The sequence below is a fragment of the Echinops telfairi genome, unplaced genomic scaffold, assembly GCF_000313985.2.
Source record: "Echinops telfairi isolate 266 unplaced genomic scaffold, ASM31398v2 ScPeMD7_7457;HRSCAF=8495, whole genome shotgun sequence".
NCBI classification, from domain to species: Eukaryota; Metazoa; Chordata; class Mammalia; order Afrosoricida; family Tenrecidae; genus Echinops; species Echinops telfairi.
This window is the reverse complement of record NW_022111357.1, coordinates 46,695,044-46,714,368: the sequence shown is the minus strand read 5'-3', so window position 1 is coordinate 46,714,368 and position 19,325 is coordinate 46,695,044. Positions and strand designations below refer to the sequence as shown.

Genomic DNA, 19,325 nt, shown 5'->3' with positions numbered 1-19,325 from the left:
AGAGCTGCCCGAACGCGTGGAGCAACTGGCTGCCATCTACGCAGCCCTTGACCTTCTGCCTGAGGCCAACCACAACTCCCTGGAGCGCCTCATCTTCCACCTGGTCAAGCAAGTGCCCCTCCCCACCCTGGGTGGTCTGGGTCCCGGCCCGCCTGCCTGCCTGCCTCAGGCATACTGGGCTCAATTGGGAAGGGGGTGACCTCAGGGTTTGTGTCCCCACGCGGCACAGCCTTCATGCTGCCCACCTCTGCAGGGTGGCACTGCTGGAGGATGTCAACCGCATGTCACCCAGCGCCTTGGCCATCATCTTCGCACCCTGCCTGCTACGCTCCCCCGACACGTCGGACCCGCTAACCAGCGTGAAGGACGTGCTGAAGATTACCACGTGAGTGCCTGGGGACTCTGCCCCAGGTGGGGTCGTGGCTACCAGGTTGCACTGCACTTGCAGGCCCGAGGGGAACTATGGGTCTTCTCCCCGAGGCCCTGGCCAAGTCCAAGTCCGTGTCCCCGCCCCGCCCCCCCCATTTGTGGCCCCGCATGCAGGTGCGTGGAGATGCTGATCAAGGAGCAGATGCGAAAGTACAAGGTGAAGATGGATGAGATCAACCAGCTGGAGGCAGCTGAGAGTATCGCCTTCCGCAGGCTCTCCCTGCTGCGGCAGAACACTGTAAGCCTGGGCAGGCCGGGCCGAGAGGGATAGAAGAAAGCTGGTTCCAGATTCAGCCCCCAGCTGTATCGGGAAGGTGTGGGAAGGCCCCGGCTCCCGCTGCATGACTGAGTGCTGAGCTGTGACTGGGCCTTGGGGACTGAGTCAGGGCTGGCAGTGACAGTGACCAAGGACCTGGGGGGTGGGGGATGGGAGGGAGGCTCCACTCCCCACCTCTTCCAGCCTTACTCAGCCCCACAGGGACGCTCCCTGGCCACTGTGGGGAGCAGTGCCTCCTCTTGGTGACCAGGTTCACTGCCCTTCCTGCTGGCTAGGCCCCCCCCCACAGGGGAACCTTATACAGTATGGAGCAGGGGCAGGTGGGACCGCCCTGGCACCCAGGCAGCTGGCTCAGCCCCCTGCCTCATGCCTTGTAGTCACCCTGCCTTCATCTCTCTCCCAGCCGTGGCTTCTCAAACTGGGGTTCTCATCTCCGTACGAGGGGGTCCTGGTAGGTACGGGCTGGGGAGACTGCTTGCATGCCTATCTCACGTGGGGTGCATGCTGAACTCCCCTCTCTGCCCACCTCAGTCCTCTAGGCTAGACTTCACCCTCACCTTCCGGAAGTGCATGCTGGGAGTGGCCCCTCACCACCCCTGGTGAACAGTCCTTGCTCAAACCCCTCACACACATCACAACTAACCAGCGGCTCCCACTCCCCTCTAGCCAGCTCGGCCACTAACCTCACCCACGGAGGCACTAGCCAACTGGCAAGCAGTCAAGCACTCAGCTACTGGCCCAAAGGTCGGCAGTTCGAACCCACCCGATGGTGCCGCATAAGAAATGTCTGGAGCCTTCTGAAACACCACAGCCCTGAAAACCCTGGGGGTCAGTTTCACTCTGCACACATCAGCGTGCCGCGTGCCCCACCTGACTCGACACTAACACCCTTCCAGAACAAGAGCCCCAGAGCCCAGGCGAGCGGCAGTGGCCTGGAGGAGCTGGGGGTGTTACACGAGGAGGAGGAGGCAGCGGCGGCGGCTGGTGATGAGGAGGACCGGGAGAAGGAGCTCCTCATGGAACGCATCCAGTCCATCAAGGAGGAGAAGCAAGTGCCCTTGGGGCGGCGGGTGGCTGGGTCCCCACAGCAGTCCCACTGCCCTGGCAGAGAGGTCCACAAGGAGAGAGGGCAGCAGCAGCAGGGCCCAGCTTTTTCTTTAAGCTGGTTTCAGCCCAGGCAGCAGATTGTCCCCAAATCCAAGGGTAAGGGGACACTGTTAAGAGTCATGCTGGGGAGGCTTCAGACAGGGCAGACTGTCAAGCACCCGGCTACTAAGCAAAAGATTACGTTGCAAACCCACCAAAGGCACCATAGAAGAAAGGCCTGGCAATGTCCTGTCCCATACAGCCAAGGAAAACGCTAGAGGGAGGTCCTGATGCTGCGAGCTGGTGGCTAGGGGTCTTGAATTGATACACTCTTCAAGGAGACAGGAGGAGAGCCCTTAGGACGGCTAGTTATGGAAAGTGAATGCTGAGTGCAGGCGAGGCGGGAGCCTCAAGGAAGTCAGAATCTACTCGAGGCAGTTGGGTGGGGTTGGGTGAGGTCAGCTTGGCTGCGTAGGACCAGGAGGAAAAGACTGAGAATTCAGACCCCCACAGCCCTGCAAGTCCCTGGGGTGGAGAGGGGGTTGGCAAACGGGTGAGTGCTTCAGCTTCAGCTAGCCAAAAGATGGACAGTTCAAACTGACCTGAAGGGACAGCAGAAGAGAGACCTGGTGATCAGCTTTCCAAAACGGTGACAGCCATTCTGACACCGTAGAGATGCTCAGGACAACCGGCAGGAATTGTACTGGGGAGAGGGGGCGGGGCCGGGTGCCTGCCCTAGGACCACCTTGAACTCTGGCCCCTCCACTCGCCCACTCACCCCTCCCACCCCACCCCCACCCCCAGGGAGGACATCACCTACCGCCTGCCGGAGCTGGACCCACGCGGCTCCGATGAGGAGAACCTGGATTCGGAGACGTCTGCCAGTACCGAGAGCTTGCTGGAGGAGCGGGCTGGGCGGGGGGCCGCGGAAGGTCAGTATTAAGGTAGCGTGCACTTTTTTTTCCTTCCTGTCCTCCCGGGCAAGGTGGGGCCACAGCAGAACGTCGCTGACCCTGCCGTCTGTCTCCCAAGGACCCCCCGCGCCTGCTCTCCCCTGCCCCGGCGCACCCACCCCGAGCCCCCTCCCCACGGTGGCCGCGGTGGCAGCCCCTCCGCGACGCAGGCCGTCGTCCTTCGCGACGGTCCGAGTGAAGACCCCCAGGCGCACACCGGTCATGCCCACGGCCAATATCAAGCTGCCACCTGGGCTGCCCAGCTGGGCGTCCGGAACCCGGGATCCCGGGATGCCTGTGCGGCGCCGTGAGCCGCCTGCCCGCCGCCCGGATCTGGTGCACTCGGTGTACAGGGCTCCCGGCGCTGGACTGCCCGCGCAGGCCGCCTATGAGATCCTGGGCGAAGAGGAGATGCCTCCTGGGGCCAAGCGGAGATACTCAGACCCCCCCACCTACTGCCTGCCCCCCGCCGCAGGCCAGACCGACAGCTGAGGATGCAGCTGGCCAGACCCAGGCATCCACCAGCTCCAGCACCGACTGTACGGAAGGATCCACGAGAGTTCCGAGACTGGTCGGTTAACGCAGGACCAGCCCAGCGCCTCCCCACAGGGCCGCCCAGCGGGAGGGGCTTCTTTGTCCGTAACTTTCCGTGTACGTCGTTTACAGAACTTGAAACTGTAATAGCCTTAATGGGAAGACCAAATTGTTTGTTTGTTTGTTTCTTTTTTTATAAATATGTTTATGTAAAAACTTGTACTTTAACCCCACACATCTTCCTTTAACCTGGACGCGAGTCGTCCTGCAGCAGACAGAACCACAGGCCCTTGTGGGGGCCGGACAATGGGCCGGCGGGCCTTCCAGAGGAGGGGGACACTTGGGGCGTCTGGCTGGGTTACAGATGTGCCCTGGCCCCGCTGGCACCGTGCGTCCTCGTGGACTGGTGGGGCCAGGCGTGGGTGGGGGTCAGGGATCTTGGAGATCCAGGACACCAAGCCGGGGTGGCCTCTGCCCGTGGCACCACCAGGCCTCGCCTCCCCCCGGAGTCAGGTCCCGGTGGGACAGACATGGTCAGGACCCCCCTTCCCACCATGCCCCCATCTCGCTCCCAGCACCCGTGGTACAAAGGGATTGGCCTGCCACTGGGGACCTGTGTTGGCGAGGCATGGGTTCCACCCCCACTGGCAGTCAACAGTGGCAACTTGGGGGTTTGGGGGCAGGTCAGCACCCTCCCCAAGACTCCTGGACACGTGAAATAAACAGTGCCTGAGACCTGTTTGCGTGCGACTCTGTCTTTGGGGGCTGGGCTGCCAGAGGGTGGGGTCAAAGTGAACCAGGGCAGCAGGTGGTGGGAAGCCCACCATTGCCCTTCCTCGGAGGCTGACCTAGGTGTGAGCTATGCACGGCTCCCACAGGAAGACCCCACGGCTAGGGCTTGGGGGGCAGGCGCCTCCAGATCCACCCCAGAGCCGGGAGGAGCTGCAGAGTTCCATCTGGTGAGCTGTGTCTCCTATTGCCCCATTTATACAGTGCCAGAGGGGGAACTGAGGCTCAGCACCCAAGCCTCTGCCTAGCCAAGGCTTGTTGCCCTTAACATCATCTGCAGGGTCCACCCACACTTCTGAGGGACCAGTTCCGGGGTGGGCCCCTCAGAGCGGCAGCTAGGAGGCACCCCGCCAGGCTACAATTGGCTGCTGGGGTCGGGTGGATATGATAGTTTTTGTGACAGCTTGGCTGGGCCAGGAGCCTTGCTTTAGCCAGTGACGCCTCACCCACAATGTAATCCACTCCGTGACAGGCTCTTCAGTTGCGGCAAGATTAGGGTGGAGTGTACTTGTTAGGTGCCCTCCAGTCATGTCCAACCCATCGTGACCCTGTGGACAACAGAAGGAAACTACACAGTCCCGTGCGGTCCTCACAACTGTTCCCGTGTCCGAGCCCATGGACGCAGCCGTGTCCGTCCGTCTTGCCAAGCAAGGCCTTCCTCTTTTTCGCCGCCCCTCCGCTTTACCAAACATGATCTCCTCCAGGGGCGGGTCTTTCCTGACAACCTGTCCAGATATGTAAGACAAAGTTGCCATCCTTACCTCTCAGGAGCACCCTGGCCGTACTTCCAAAGGCAGATCGGTTTGCCCTTCTGTTCTCTACCACAATTCAAATGCATCGATCCTTCTACGGTCTTCTGTATTCGGTGTCTGACTTTCACATGCATGAGACAGAGAATAAATCCCAGTAAGACAAAATCCTTGACAACTTCAGTCTTTTCTCCATTTATCACAATGTGACCTATTGGTCCACTTGTGAAGATGTTGGTCTTCCTTACACAGTTATAATCCATACTGCAGGCAACAATCCTTGATCTTCATCAGCAAGGGCTTCAAGTCCTCCTCACTTTTCAGCCAGCAAGGCTTGTCATCTGCATAGGGCAGGTTGTTGCTAAGCTTGCCTCCAATCCTGACGCCACGTGCTTCTTCGTATAACCCAGCTTTGATGATTTCCTCGTCATATGGGTTGAACAAGTATGGTGAGGATACACAGACCTTTCCTGATTGTAACCATGCTGTAGCCCCATGTTCTGTTCGCCCAACTGTCTCAATCCATGTACAATTAGGTCACAGCCCTGATCCAACTGGTTTCCTTGGGCTGGGGCCTACTCCTATTTAAGAGATGATTCTTGCTGCCTTGGATCCTGCATCTGTCTCATCCACCTCGGGTGCTTTGGACTTGAACCAACAGCTTGCCATACTGTGATCCTGGGAGGTGGCAGCAGCCTGCCATATTGCTTGCCAACCTTGGATTTAATCGAGTCAACTGACGTTGGCTTCTCCATCTCTGCCTCTACTAGCCTATGTCCTTCCAGTTTCCTGGTTCATCAACCCCCGACAGCTACATGATTTAAGAAAAGCCTCCAACTTTACATCTGATCCACTTTGAACATCTTGTCAGGAGGGACCAGTCCCTGAAGAAGGACATCATGCTTGGTAAAGTAGTGGGACAGCAAAAAAGAGGAAGGCGTTGAACAAGGCAGATTCAATGTGTTCAAATTTGAGAACTGTTTGAGACACTTTACTGTTATATTTTTATACATTATATAGATATATATTCCTCTAGAGCAGTGGTTCTCAACCTTAATGCTGTGACCCTTTAATACAGTTCCTCATGTTGTGGTGATCCCAACCATAAAATTATTTTGTTTCTTAATCATTTTATTGGGGGCTCTTACAACTCTTGTTACAAACCATACATCAATTGTATCCGACATATTCCATCGTTCTTTTCTAGACATTTACTTTCCATTGTGCCCTTGGGGTCAACTCCTCCCTACCCCCCCGTCTATAAAATTAATTTCGTTGCTACTTAAACTAATTTTGCTAGTGTTATGAATCAAGCGACCCCCTGTGAAAGGGTCGTTCGACACCCCCCCCCACCCCCACCCCCCGGTTGAGAACCATAGCTCTAGACAATCCTGTTGAATGCAGTGAACTGTCCAACGGAGGGGCGGGCAGAAATGGTCTTACAGACCCTGACTCGGCAACCCCACAGGGCAGAGTAAAACTGCCTGAAACCCAAGTCTTTAGGGAAGCAGGCGGCCTTCTCCTCCCTCCGAGCAGCTCGCGGGCTTTCCCGCCTACTTTTCAGTTTCCGTTGGCCCTTCAGTGTTTAAGCGGCTGCAGCCCAGCTCTCCACTGCACCCCTATCGAGCTACCCCTGCTAGGTGCGGGGGCGTCGACCCTGGGCTCCTCCCAGAGGCTCTGCCCTTTAGGAGCGTCTCCACGGGGTTTCTTTCCAGATGGAGGAGACCGGGCCCGGGGTCCGGGGCTCGGTGAGAAAAGGGGGCTGCCCCGTCTGGCTCTGAAGCCCCACTGTTAGCGCAGCTTGGTCTCCTAGCTCGGCGTGGGGCAGGGAGGGCAGTGGGCAACGCAACCAGAGGTGGGTGCTGAGAAAGCTCAAGGAGCACGGAGGGACCCGCGCGCGGGGCTCCCTCCAACCCCAGGGGAAGGACTCAACACGCCTGAAGCCAAGCAAGCACCCGCGCCCGCAGGAGCTCGGGATGGGCGGGCGCCGGGCCTGGAGACCAGGAGTCACTTCCGCCCCAAGCAAACGTGGGCCAGCCCACGAAGACTGACGAAAGGAAGGCACTTCCGCCCTTCTTCAAAATGGCCCCGGCGGAAGGGGCGGGGCGTCGTCCGGTGGCGATGGCGGCGTCAAGGCTAGAGCTTAATCTGGTGCGGCTGCTGTGCCGCTGCGAGGCGATGGCGGCGGAGAAGCGGGACCCGGACGAGTGGCGCCTGGAGAAGGTGAGAGTCCCACGTTGCCGCCACGAAAACCGCTACGTTCAGAGGCCGCTCTCTGGAGCTGACCGCCCCCAGACCGGCTCCCCGCCCCCCACCGCTCGTTGGCCACGCCTCTTCCTGTCGCGGCCCCTCCCGCCCGCCACGTAATTCCGTTCCCACCCTTGAGACCACGCCTTCCGTCTGACCACGCCTCCTCTTGGTGTTTGACTCCTCCCCTGAGCCCGCCCCTCACCCTGCCTCTTACTGCTGCTAGCAGAACTTGGTTGAGGCGGATAACAGACACCCCGCTTTATCTCCTTAGTACGTGGGCGCCCTGGAGGACATGCTGCTGGCCTTGAAGGGCCAGACCAGGTGAGTACGGGCCACCCACCAGGGTTTCACACCCAAGGGTCCCAAGAGAACTGACTGGGACCCTCCCCGGGGGCTGGCTTTCTTTTTTCTCCTGCCCATCCCAGTAAGCCAGCCTCCGAGGTCCTCCATGAATACTCTCGCAAAGTGGACTTTCTGAAGGGGATGCTGCAGGCAGAGAAGCTGGTGAGCCAGGACCTCTTTCTGGGTGGTCCCCACTATACCCTCCTGTGTCTCTGAGACCCACTCCATCCATGTGCGACCCCCCGTGCCTTTCTCTCTGCAGACCTCCTCCTCGGAGAAGGCGCTAGCCAACCAGTTCCTCGCCCCAGGCCGTGTGCCGACCACCACCCGGGAGCGAGTGCCTGCCACCAAAACAGTGCACCTGCAGTCTCGGGCGAGGTACACTGGTGAGATGCGCAACGAGCTGCTAGGCATGGTGAGGCCCCTCTCGGGTCCCTGGGAGCCCTTTGGGCTGTGGACTGCAGAATGATAAATACTGCAGGTCCAGGTCCAGGGATCCTGGAACACTTGACAGCCTCTTCTCTGGGGCTATCACCGAGTATTATGGACAGGGCTCTGCTGGGTAAATAGGAGTTCAAAACAGAAGGTGAATGTGGTGCATACCCTGGTAAATCTCAAACTACTGGCCACAAGAACTGCCAGGTGCCTTTCTGAGCATTTTACATGAGTCAGTTTAACTCCACTCTGCAGTTCAGAGTTGTAGCTGTTGCCAGTTTGTAAATGAGGAAATTAGAGGTAACAGGGCTTGCCCAGGGCCCTGACTGAGGTTAGGAAGGTTCTGAGAACATGAAGGATAGTTTGGGGACAGAACAAAATGGGTGAGTTTATGTCCCTCTCTTTTCCTTGCAGGACTCTACGGAGGGTGAGTCTCCCTGTACAGAACAGGATTCAAGACCCAGCAGCCTGGGACAAGACCTTACTGCTCCACGTTCTGGGGCCCTGCCTGGTTCCCACAGGAATATCCCCCATCTAGAAATGGTGACCAGGGGCATCATTTAGTCAGACCTCACGTACTGGTCTGAGAGAGAAGTGGCCCCTGGAGGACCGAGCTCAAGGGAGGGTGCTAAGGGGCTCAGGTGGCAGTGAAAAATACTTTGAAGCCAAAGGGGCATTCAAGCTGGGGTTTCGAAGCGTAGTTAGGAGCCTGCCAGGCAACAGAAAAGATGGGGAACGGCACGGCACAAGCAAAGGCCACAAGGCTAGAGAGCTGGAGACCAATCCTCTCCCTTCTCTCCTCTTCCTTCTTCCTGCATGGCAGAGTCTGGACTGGATATAAGGAAGCGAACGTGAGTGTCCCTGGGCCCCTAGGCAGTGTGGGGGGCGGGGAGCAGGGAGGGCGGGGGGGGGGGGGGGGGGGGCAGCAGGGAGGGCGGGGTGATCCAGGAAACACCTATCAGAAGCCACTCTATGGAGATACTTTTCCCAGAAGCTGAAGCCAAGAAGGGGAAACTAAGGTAGTGGCTGTAGCTGTGGCCTCTGGGCTCCCAGCAGACATGGCAGTCTTCCCCTCTCATACCCCATTTCCCATGTCCACCTGCCCACCCATGTGTGGGATCAGTGGGCTCGCAGGGTCCAGGCCAGTGGATGAGAAGCAGTCGGCAGCTGACCTTGACCTTGCCCTCCAACGGCACCAGAATCTCCAGGAGAAGCTAGCAGAGGAGATGTTAGGCCTTGCCCGCAGCCTCAAGACCAACACTCTGGCTGCGCAGAGCGTGATCAAGAAGGACAACCAGGTCTGGAGACCCTGGGGACCCTGTGCCCACTGCCCTAGGGGTTTCCCCAGAAGATTTCCCAGCAGAGGGGCATTGTGGCCAGGGCTTCGGTGGGTGGATAGGAGTTCAGAAGCAGCCAGAAATGGCATTCCCAGTTCCGGGCACACAGTGCCAAGAGGTGCATACCTGACTCAGGACAGTAGAAAGAAGTGAGCTCTGACCCCTGTCCTGTTGCTGTCCTCTGCACCTAGACCCTGTCACACTCGCTCAAAATGGCCGACCAGAACCTGGAGAAGTTGAAGACGGAGTCAGAACGACTAGAACAACACACGCAAAAGTCCGTCAACTGGCTACTCTGGGCGATGCTCATCATTGTCTGTTTCCTCTTCATCAGTATGATCCTCTTCATCCGGATCATGCCCAAACTCAAATAAAGGCCTGGCCCTGTCCACTCGTCTGCTTCTGCCTGCCTCACGCCCCTAGTCCCCGATGGGATGGACAGCAAGAGGGGACAGTGTTGGGTAGTCCCTGGGAGCCAGAGAGATCGTGTGAGCATAGTGAAGGGGAAGTCAACACTGTGAGCCCCATGTTCCTTGAGACACCAGGGAAGCCCACCCCCACATCTTGGAGAACCATGGGTCAATGTGATCCTTTTAGTCTTGTGGGGCCGGAGGATGGAACAAGGTCTAGTGGTGCTAGTGGGTGGGGCAGAGCTAGGCCCGGAGGGCTGCCTGAAGGAGGAGGCATCACGGCAGGGTCCTCCTTGGCATTAAAGGCGCTCATTCTGGGAAAGCTCATCCGAACACCAGCCACAGCCAAAGCTCTCCCTCAGCATGCTGCATCCTTCGTATAGTCCAAAGCTCATGTCCAAACAGCACCGGGTATGGTGGCTCAGCAGAGACCTCCCTGTCACCATATGACCAGTCCAGAGGAGAGCTGGGTGGGAGGCTGGAGTCAGGACCAAGGTAGAGGGGTGGCAGTGGGGGGGTCCTGGAGGGAAGCTGGGGGGCAGGGAGTCCTTAGGACAAGTTGACAGAGGGTTGGGGCAGGTGGGTGCCAGGCTCTCCCTGCCCCCACTTCAGATGACCCAGATCTGTGGGAGCTTGGGTGGGTCTTGTGGCGGCAGGTAATGCTAATGGAGGTGTCTCGTCAACAGGACTGTAAACCCGCCAGGGAGTTTTCTGCAAACACTAGTGGGAGTTTTTGTTTTATTGTTTATAAAAACAGGAGACTTGTGCCTCCAGCAATAGTGAATGTCAACATCAGGAAGCCTGTTCGCCAAATTGAGCACAATAATGCACCTGAGGACAAGATTGCAAGCGCTGAAAGGGCTTCTTAGGCTCTTCTTCGGCATCCATTACTCTACATCCACGAGTGAAGGAGAAATACAGTGACTTGTTGGCTGCCACCCATCTGGCCCCAACTCGTGGCCCCACACACCAGAAGAGTGCAACTGCCTGGCCCATCACCATGACCTGTTACAGCAGGGACCAGGAGGTCCTTAAGGTGCTCACAGACTAATTTTGGAAACTTGGTTGCTTGCCAAGCCTTCTTTGTCCGTCTTAGAGTGCACTGCTGAAATCTGAGCAGCACCCTAGCCGTGTGTAAGGTGGGTGATGGGCACGCGGGAAGCGCACCGGTTGAGAATCAAACGTAGATGCCCTGCATTAAAAACTGAAAAAGTAGTCACTGCTCGCTATTTTCAACCCAACGGAGAACGGCCCGAGTCTTCAAGACAAACTCTTCATGGAAGTAAGCCCCGTCTCTCCAGATCTCCGACACGGGAGGTGAAAATTCTATCACTGAGTCACCACGTTCCCATGGAAAAATAATGATAAAGGCCTGTTTTCCTAAGTGGACGGAAAAAGTTCAAGCCCAGAGACTGAATGCAAACACGGACTTCTGGCCATTGCCTCGCAATTGAAAATCATTCTAGAGCTACTAGCTAATGCAATCGGAAGCGAACAAGAAATGAGCTTGAAAATCGGGACTAACAAGCTCTCAAAAAGAGAATTCAGTGCCCTAGCAAACAGCATAAGGAATATTCTTTAAAATAATTGTATACTACATGAATAAAAACTGCAAAAAGTATCGGCAGATCTCATCATGAGCACAAAAGTAGAAAGGCTCATCTTACTCCCCTGGAGCGGCTGGTGGCTTCGAACTGCTGATCTTGGGGTTAGCTGTCCAACCGAGGAACTACAGTCCACCACCACCAGGGCTCCACTGAACATGCAGGGGACAATGTGTTAGTCTGGGTACATTAGAGAAACAAATCCACAGAAACTCATATAAGAGTTTTTGTCTTCTTTTTTTAAAAAAAATCCTTTTACCGGGGGCCCTTACAGCTCTTATAACATTCCACACATATGTTGCCATCATCATTGCTAAACATTTACTTTCTATTTGAGCCCTTGGGATCCACTCCTCTTTTTTCCCCTCCCTACCCACACTCCCACTTTTTTAAGTCTTTTTTTTTTTTAATCATTTTATTGGGGGCTTGTACAACTCTTTTTTTTAATCATTTTATTAGGGGCTCATACAACTCATCACAATCCATACATACGTCAATTGTGTAAAGCACATTTGCACATTCGTTGCCCTCAACATTCTCAGAACATTTGCTCTTCAGTTAAATATGAGTTTTATAGCAAGGGTAAATGTACATTAAGAAAGCGTCCCAACCCCGTGCTGTCCAAACCCATAAGTCCAACATTAGCACATATTTCCCACACCAATCTACAAAGTCCTTCTCCATCTCACAAAACACACACAATGACGCTGACAGCAGGTGGAATGCCAAATCAGTGAGCATGTAAGCATCTCAGTGCTGGCAGGCTGCTCCAGCACCCAGGGCTGCATCAGGATAGGTCCATGTGGTTTCTTCTCAGGGATGTCTTGCAGGAAGTGAGCCTTGCCAGCTGAAGCAGGGAACTGGCTAAGGCAGCTGCACCCTGGTCTGACCATCAGAAAGCAAGAGACCTGAGAACTAGAAAGGTGAGGCTCACTGAGCGATTTATCTCTCCGCCCTTCAGTTAACCCCACATGTGTTTATCTATCTCAGGCGTCAAGAAGTTCCTAAACAAACAAACAAAAAAGACGTTCCTAAACAACTTCCAGGATCTTTTCATTCCTTGTTCCACAATGTTTTTAAGCTCACTGGTTCACCTGAGGATGATGGTCCGTGAGGATACAGTGTTTCTCTGGACAAAGATGAGGCTTTCTACTTCTGAAGAGTTAGTCTCGGAAACGCACAGGGGCAGCGCTTCCCTGTCCTATAGGGTCACTAGGAGTTAGAATGGACTTCATAGCAGTGAGACTGATTTTAGTTGGGTTTCAAATGTAAAATGCCCAGGTTCCCTTGCCTCGTGAGCCCATTTCTGGGACTTTATATCCAACAGATAATTCTACCTCGTGTGTCCAAAGAAATTAGCACGTTGAACATAAACTGAGCACACACTCACGGAAAACAACCCGTATTCCGACAAATAAACCGAGGGTCTCAAACCTCACTGCCAGCGAGTGGATGCCGACCCATAGTGACCCTACAGGGCAGGGTGGGGCTGCCTCTGTGTGTCTGAGACTGTCACTCTTCGCACGGGAGGAGAGGAAAAGGTTACATCCACCTGGACACACGTCGGACCTGGGTAGAGGTTCGAGTCCCCCGTGCGCGCGGGAGCACCAGGCCCCTCCAGGGCTCGCTCCCACAGGCCGGGCCCCGCCCCCTCGCACAAGGCCCCGCCCCCTCGCACAAGGCCCCGCCCCCTTCTGCCCTGCGACCTCCGCTGTGGAGTGCAATCTCCGGTTAAAGCTCAACCGGAGCGGCCGGACGTTCTCTTCTGGAGCTCCGGACCCCGGACTCGGAGCCCGGACGCTGGGACAGGTGACTCTGCGGGGGCGGCCTGTGCGGCCTGCAACCAGGGCGGGCGACCTGGGATGCTTCCCCGGGGCGGTGACCCGGGGAAACTCGTGCTGTCGCGGGGAGCCTCCGGCCCTGCGGGGGTTAACCCGGGCCCCGCCCCGATGACGCGGTGGCGTCACGTTTATTTGCATAGGGCTTTTCCTACGTACGCAGAGGCGGGGTCTGGGCTGCGCTTCGGGGCCAATCGGATGGTCTATGCAAATAGAGGCGGGTTCCCGGAAGCCGCTCCGGGCGCAGTTAGGGATGCCGTAGCTGTTCTCCGGGCGTCTGCGTCCCTTGCCCGCCTCCGGACGCACCTTTCTACCGCGTCCTCAGGCTGCCCGCCGACCCCCCCCGCCATGCGCGGGCCGCGACGCCACCCGTAGGTCCCGCCCGCCGCCCAGGGGACCCCCTAACGGCGCCGTCCCGAGGTCAATGCCCATCCGGGAGACTCCCCAGACCCACGGTTCCCAGAGGGACCCCCAGCTCCGCCCACCTGGCCCTGGGCCTCCGGTGAGTACGAAGGAAAGCCCCAGGCTGGGACCTATGCAAAGAATTCAGACCCACAACTTGAGAGATTCCCATTTCTCTGTAGCCCCCGGGCCGACCGTGTCTCGTCGGGGTAAACCCCAAACCATGATTCTTGCAGTGTTTGCGGCGACACGACCCTCGAGCACTGGAAGCCAGCTCGCCACGCAGTCTGTGCCAACCTCAGTCCGGAGCCCACAGGGCACGGCCCAAGAAGATTGTGTTTGAGGACGAGCTGCCTCCCCAGGCTTTCCTGGAGACCAGGAGGCCTCTCGGAGCCACCCCTGGGGTTTATAAACCCAGTCCCCACCCATTGCCCGATTATGAGCTGTGAGTGGCTCTCCAGATGCCTGGGACCTGGGAAGGGTCACTGGGGCTGGGGCTTTGACGGGTGGAGAGGAGTATACCAAGGAACCCAAAAGGGGAAACCAAGCGTTTCAGGCCCCAGAGTTTAGCACCCACCCCGCCAGCAAAGGCATGGAGACTAGATGGAGAAATAAACTGCAAGTAGCAGTGGAGGGAGGTGTCTACCCTCCCACTCTGACCCACTTTGCCCTGGCAGGAAATACCCCTCCGTGAGCAGTGAGAGGGAGCGGAGCCGCTACGTAGCTGTGTTCCAGGACCAGTACTCGGAGTTCGTGGAGCTGCAGCAGGAGGTGGCCTCCGCACAGGCGGAGCTCCATCACCTGCAAACTCAGCTGAACTCGCTGCCCCCACCCCGCAGCCAGGTCAGTGCTGGGCCGAAAGCCCTGCCTGCAGCAGCCCCAGGCCTGATCTTGTGGGTGGGGGCGGGGTGCTTTCTTCTCCTGGCTGGTCAGCACCTCCACATGTGGGGCCAAGGTCAACCCTGGAGGGGCTCTCTAGGCCAACCTCTATTTGTCTGAGCCTGTTGCCCTGTTCCCCCTGGGGTCCAGCATCCCCTGAGTCTCCTACGCCCCCTCCTTCCACAGAAGGAGGCCCAGGTCACTGCCCGAGTCTGGAGGAAATTTGAGAAGAAGCAGATGGTGAGTCTTGATGCCTGGGTCCTTGTGGGCCCTGACCCTTGTGCCCATGTTAAAGGAGAGAAAACTGACGCAGAAGGCAAACCCTCGAAACAGCAGGAGGGAGCTGGGTTGCCATAGGACTTCCCTGGTTCTCGCCCTACCCAGGACCCCAGGTTTCTAGACAAGCAGGCACGCTACCGCTACCTGAAAGGCAAATTGAGGCACCTCAAAGCACAGATCCAGAAATACGATGAGCAGGACAGCGAGGGCTCCGTCTACTTCTGAGCATGCTGGCAGGCGGAGGGAAGGGCACACTCGAGTGGGGACCCCTCGTCCTGGCTTCTCTTTGGTTTCCCATCTCGGAGTTTTCCTGTCTTCCCTCTGCCTGGAATAGCTTCCCTTGGCCGCACTACGTTGTCACAAAGCTTTGAAGATCTCCAGGTAGTCAGCCTTCCCAGGACCACCTCTGGGACCCTGGGCCCAGACTCTAACTCAGCACTGTCCCCCCCGCCCCCAGCTCTCCATCGCAATGAAGGAAATGGGTATTAAACGTTGACTGTATGCAGCTGTTTAACCCTCGTTTCACGTCACCCCAAAGTGGTTCTCCCCACTCTCAGAAGTAAGCACACGCTGGAAGTTCCAAGAGACCTGCCCATGGTCCCCAAACCCTCCGATAGCCAGGACATTCCATCTCCTTCAAGACCTGAGCTCAGGTGGCCTCTGGTTGGAAAATTCTGGACTGACATCGGCTTCACCTCCTTGCCTAGCCTTGGTGGGGGGCTCCCACAGGCCACAAATGCTTGCAGCTTCAGTAATACATGGAGGCCAGGGCTCAAGACCATTCCGATTCAATTGCCCTGTGGACCAGAGAGCGAACCGCCTCCCGGTCTAGCACCAGCCTCACAATTGTCAAGTGTGCGCCCCTTGTTGCAGCCACTGTGTCAGCCCACCTTGTCAGGTCCTCCCTCTTTCTCACTGCCCCTCCACTTTAGCAAGCAGGGTGTCTTCCAGGGATTGAGTGGTACCTGGAGTCTGGTTGACACTATGTGGGTGTAGTGCTGGAGAATGCCTGGAGGGGGCACTCAGCCCAAGGACATACAGGAGGCCGACACACACACACACACACACACACACACACACACACAACCACCGCCACCATGGTGGCACCAACCCCCTCCATGTTCCTCTCCTCTGATCCTTGGTCCTTTGACGGAGGACAATGATTGACACGAAGTGCTGTGTGGCTGTCATGCATATGCAGGACCCTGAGAGCCTCTCAGGTTCTGGGGGAGCATAGGTAGGGCAGGTCCAGGCTGCCTGCTAGGCTGTGTGACCTTGAACTGACTGCTACTGCCCTCTGATTCTTGGTCTCCCAGAGAAGTCTCAGGAGAGTGGCAAGCAGATAAGGTGGTGCCAGTCACTTGAGTGTAGCCATGGTCCACAGCCCCAGGGTTAACCCTTGAGCCCCTTGTCTGGGGAGACAGCCATGGACCCTGTGTGATACTGTAATGATGGAGAGATCAATAGCAAAGATAACAACCAGGGAGGCTGATGAGATCTTCCTGCAGGAGGGGCTGTGTGGATGGGGTTTTGTAGGAGAGCGGTCATTCAGTTGTCAGGGGTAGACAGACATCCAGTCTCCAGCAGGACAGCCCCTCCACGGTATCACTCGGGCCTGAGTTAGCCTTGGTTTGTGAATCTGAGAAATGGGCCATTTTCTAGCCCCTACCAGACGGACATGCACCCACTTACCCTTGGGTGAATCCAGAGCCCTTGATCCAGTACAGGGCCCAGTTCAACCTTTAATAAAGTCCAGTGCCCTCCCTTCTCGAGGGGCTAGAGCATGCCCATAAGGCCCCATTCATTCCACGGAAAGGGGTATCATTTCATTTCAAAGACTTCCAAGATAGGCACTGGGAGCATTTTAGAGGGATAGGGCTGCAGGGTGACGTGGTGTGCTCTGGATGCTCTCAAAAGGGGGCATCCTTTGCTGCAGGGCTCCAGTGAGAGTCTGAGGTACCAGCTTTACAGCCACCACCATCATCCAAGTCCCTCCTAGCTCCCCAGTCCTGTCGGTACAGCCCCACCTTTCCCACCAAGGACACGGGGCTCCATGACCTGCAATACCACCCCCCTTCCCTTGTCCACTCAGCCAGGTCTGTTTCAGCCTTACCTCACAGTGGTCCCGAACACCAATCTCCAGGGGGTTTATCACCCAATTCAAACTGGCTTGGACAACAAGTGGGGATATTTGATCTTATAAACTTCAGTGTCTGAAAACTTCAGGTATGGCTTGATCAAGGGGCTCCAGAGGCATGCTGGGATATTGAGTTTCCTCTGTAGGGACTGCCTCACTGATTATATCCTCCAGGTCCCATTGGTCTGCTCTGGGTCACATGATCTCCCTGAACCAATCATTGTGGCCAGGGCAGAAGGTCGACTGCCTGGACTGTTATCAGGACAGGTCAAAGGCCTCCCTCAGCCCACATGAGCTCAGAGAGTCCTTGAGGGAAGAGAGTTCTAAGGACTCCACGGAGCCCAAATACCAAGATTAAGAGCCGACTTTTAGTTGCTTAAAGTATGTTCGGTCCAGGGCTTGACTCTACTGTCCTGCTCAACTGCCTCGGCTAATACAAAGCACAGGCCATCTGCCGAGCTCAACATGCGGGGACCCCCTGGCTGCTCTAAGGCCCTCTGCCTCCCCCCTTAGCTTGTTTCTGTGTACACAGTAGGGCTGGGGTGGGTACCAAGACAGTGGGACCCCTGGGCATCCCGGGACTGAGACACAACAGGGCAGATTGGCATGTAGGAAACATCTGTATTACTGTATCCCCATGCTCATTCCTCATGTAGTGAGTGTCCATGCCCACCCCACCCCTGCAGTCCCAAAAATTCATCCTGGGCTCCAAGGGACGGGTTGTGTACGGATGGGAACGTGCCACGCCTCCCCACATCTTTGCCAGGGCACCGGAAGACATGGCTGGAATCTGCAGACCATCCGTCTCTTTTTGGTTTCATGATCATTTAAAAAACAGAAAAGTCAAACATTTCACAGTCTTTAAAAAAGAAAAGTCTGAGAAAGGGCCAAGGTCCTTGGCCTAGGGGCCCCGAGCATCTGTGTCCCTGGAGGCTGGTCACTGGCCGGAGCCGTAAGGCCAGTTGAAAGTACTTCCCGAGAGCAGCATGTCACGGATCAGCGTCTCAATGGGCGTCTTGCCCACCAGGCGCATGAAGAACAGCTGGGAGATGAGTGAGGCTGGGACGGCGCGCAGGGCGGGCAGGCGCAGCAGCAGGCGGCCGAAGCGCTGGGGCTGGGCTGGGTACTGGGCCCGCACGTACTCGGTCAGGGCCACCTGCGCCTTCTCCTGCAGGCTCTCCACGTGTGCTGGGTCTGAGAGACCACAGGCATCTGGAGAGATGAGGGTGCCATCAGGTGGGAAGAGAGGATGAGCCCACACCCAGGTGACCTTAAGCATGGCTTAGAGCGCTGGGATGGTTGGTGAGGGGGTTCCTGGGGCACAAAGGAGGGCTTCTAAGGCAGTGTGGACTGGGGTACAGGCAGTGATGTGCTGAGGGTGGACAGGACTCCCCTACAAAGGTGGCTATAGGAGTCAGATTACAGACTGCCTGGAGAATCAACAGGCTGGGAAGGCACAGGACCCAGACTCCCAGCAGGGCAGGCCATCTGGCCACACCTCTGGGGGAGGGGCCTTGGAACGGCACCACAACCCTATGCAGACCAAGGCTGGAGGCTGGCATCTTGTGGGAAGGAATCCTAGGCTGAGTGCCCAAGAATTCAGGGGCCCCAGAACCAAATGTCAGGGCACTCCTTACCTGGCAGACTTCCCTGAGGGCTTTGACCTGGGGGTCAGAGGGTTTAGAAGCAGGGGTCCTCAAATTTGTTAAGCGGGGCCAGTACACTGTCCCTCAGACCCGTTGGAGGGCCGGACTATAGTTTTTAAAAAAAACTTAAATTCCTATGCACACTGCACATATCTTATTTTGAAGTAAAAAACAAAACGGGGCAAAAACACCCGGGCGGGCCGGATAAATGTCCTTGGCGCGGCCGCATGTGGCCCGCGGGCCATAGTTTGAGGACCCTTGGGAGACTGATGAGCCTGGAGGCAGGGGGATTGGCCTACCAGTGGGGCTGGGCTAGACCCTGAGGTCTGGAGGCTGGGTGGAGTGTTCCTAGGGGGTCCTGGGGTGGGAGTTCCAATTGTCACCCCTGCTGCTCCCTCACTGCCCCACCCGCCTGCCTTCGGGGCTCACTTCGGGCAGGGTTCCCGTCTGGCTGGCTGGGGCTACAGTGGGACCACACTCAACTGACTGCTGCCCTATTAGCCCCTTACTAGGTGCAGAGCCTGGCTTTGGGGCCAGGGATTGTGGGGTTCGTGGGGCCCCCCCGCCCCCGCGGCGGGCTCTCACCAGGAGTAAAGAGTGCGATGGCCTTGAGGCAGCCGTACTCGGCCGAGTCCACCTGCAGGCGGCCCAGCTTGTCCACTTGCTCCTGGAAGGCGCGCACCTGGTCCATGAAGGCCACCGCCCGCTCGGCGGCCATGGGCGCGGCGTGCAGCCCCGCGGCGGCCAGCAGCGGCGCGGTGTGCAGGGGCAGGGCGGCCTGCGCCGCGTTCAGCACGAACAGCTCGCTCCAGCTGAGCCGCAGCAGCGCCACCTGGTCGGCCACCGGCAGCTCGGGGAAGAAGGGCGCGTGGCGCGCCCACTCCACGGTGCTGAAGAGCAGCCGCGCCGCCAGCTCGCACACGTTGTCGATGCCCAGCACCGCGCCCGC

The 19,325-nt window shown here is 57.3% G+C and overlaps 4 protein-coding genes across 4 annotated transcripts in view; 3 read left to right on the top strand and 1 right to left on the bottom strand.

The window, feature by feature from the left end:
- The window catches only part of MYO9B (myosin IXB), a 76,758-nt gene extending 72,744 nt beyond the window's left edge, over positions 1–4,014 (top strand). The window contains exons 34-40 of the mRNA XM_045299258.1: positions 3–108; positions 254–385; positions 544–667; positions 1,110–1,157; positions 1,603–1,754; positions 2,597–2,724; positions 2,825–4,014. Of these exons, the coding sequence (XP_045155193.1) occupies positions 3–108; positions 254–385; positions 544–667; positions 1,110–1,157; positions 1,603–1,754; positions 2,597–2,724; positions 2,825–3,237 (1,103 nt within the window). The 3' untranslated portion in view covers positions 3,238–4,014. The remainder of the gene's footprint in view (positions 1–2; positions 109–253; positions 386–543; positions 668–1,109; positions 1,158–1,602; positions 1,755–2,596; positions 2,725–2,824) is intronic.
- A 2,885-nt stretch (positions 4,015–6,899) lies between these two features.
- USE1 (unconventional SNARE in the ER 1) lies at positions 6,900–9,570 on the top strand. The gene is made up of 8 exons (XM_045299072.1): positions 6,900–7,040; positions 7,339–7,388; positions 7,493–7,571; positions 7,672–7,824; positions 8,259–8,271; positions 8,668–8,695; positions 8,968–9,142; positions 9,373–9,570. The coding sequence occupies exons 1-8, from the start codon at positions 6,900–6,902 to the stop codon at positions 9,553–9,555; spliced, it is 822 nt and encodes a 273-aa protein (XP_045155007.1). The 3' UTR covers positions 9,556–9,570.
- Positions 9,571–12,298: 2,728 nt separating this feature from the next.
- On the top strand, positions 12,299–15,098 carry OCEL1 (occludin/ELL domain containing 1). The gene is made up of 7 exons (XM_004697790.2): positions 12,299–12,305; positions 12,877–13,004; positions 13,359–13,535; positions 13,672–13,880; positions 14,113–14,278; positions 14,501–14,554; positions 14,699–15,098. The coding sequence occupies exons 1-7, from the start codon at positions 12,299–12,301 to the stop codon at positions 14,816–14,818; spliced, it is 861 nt and encodes a 286-aa protein (XP_004697847.2). The 3' UTR covers positions 14,819–15,098.
- A 2,233-nt stretch (positions 15,099–17,331) lies between these two features.
- NR2F6 (nuclear receptor subfamily 2 group F member 6) overlaps positions 17,332–19,325 on the bottom strand; it is a gene marked incomplete at its 5' end in the record, with an annotated part of 8,807 nt that continues 6,813 nt past the window's right edge. The window contains 2 exons of the mRNA XM_045299257.1: positions 17,332–17,942; positions 18,962–19,323. Of these exons, the coding sequence (XP_045155192.1) occupies positions 17,668–17,942; positions 18,962–19,323 (637 nt within the window). The remainder of the gene's footprint in view (positions 17,943–18,961; positions 19,324–19,325) is intronic.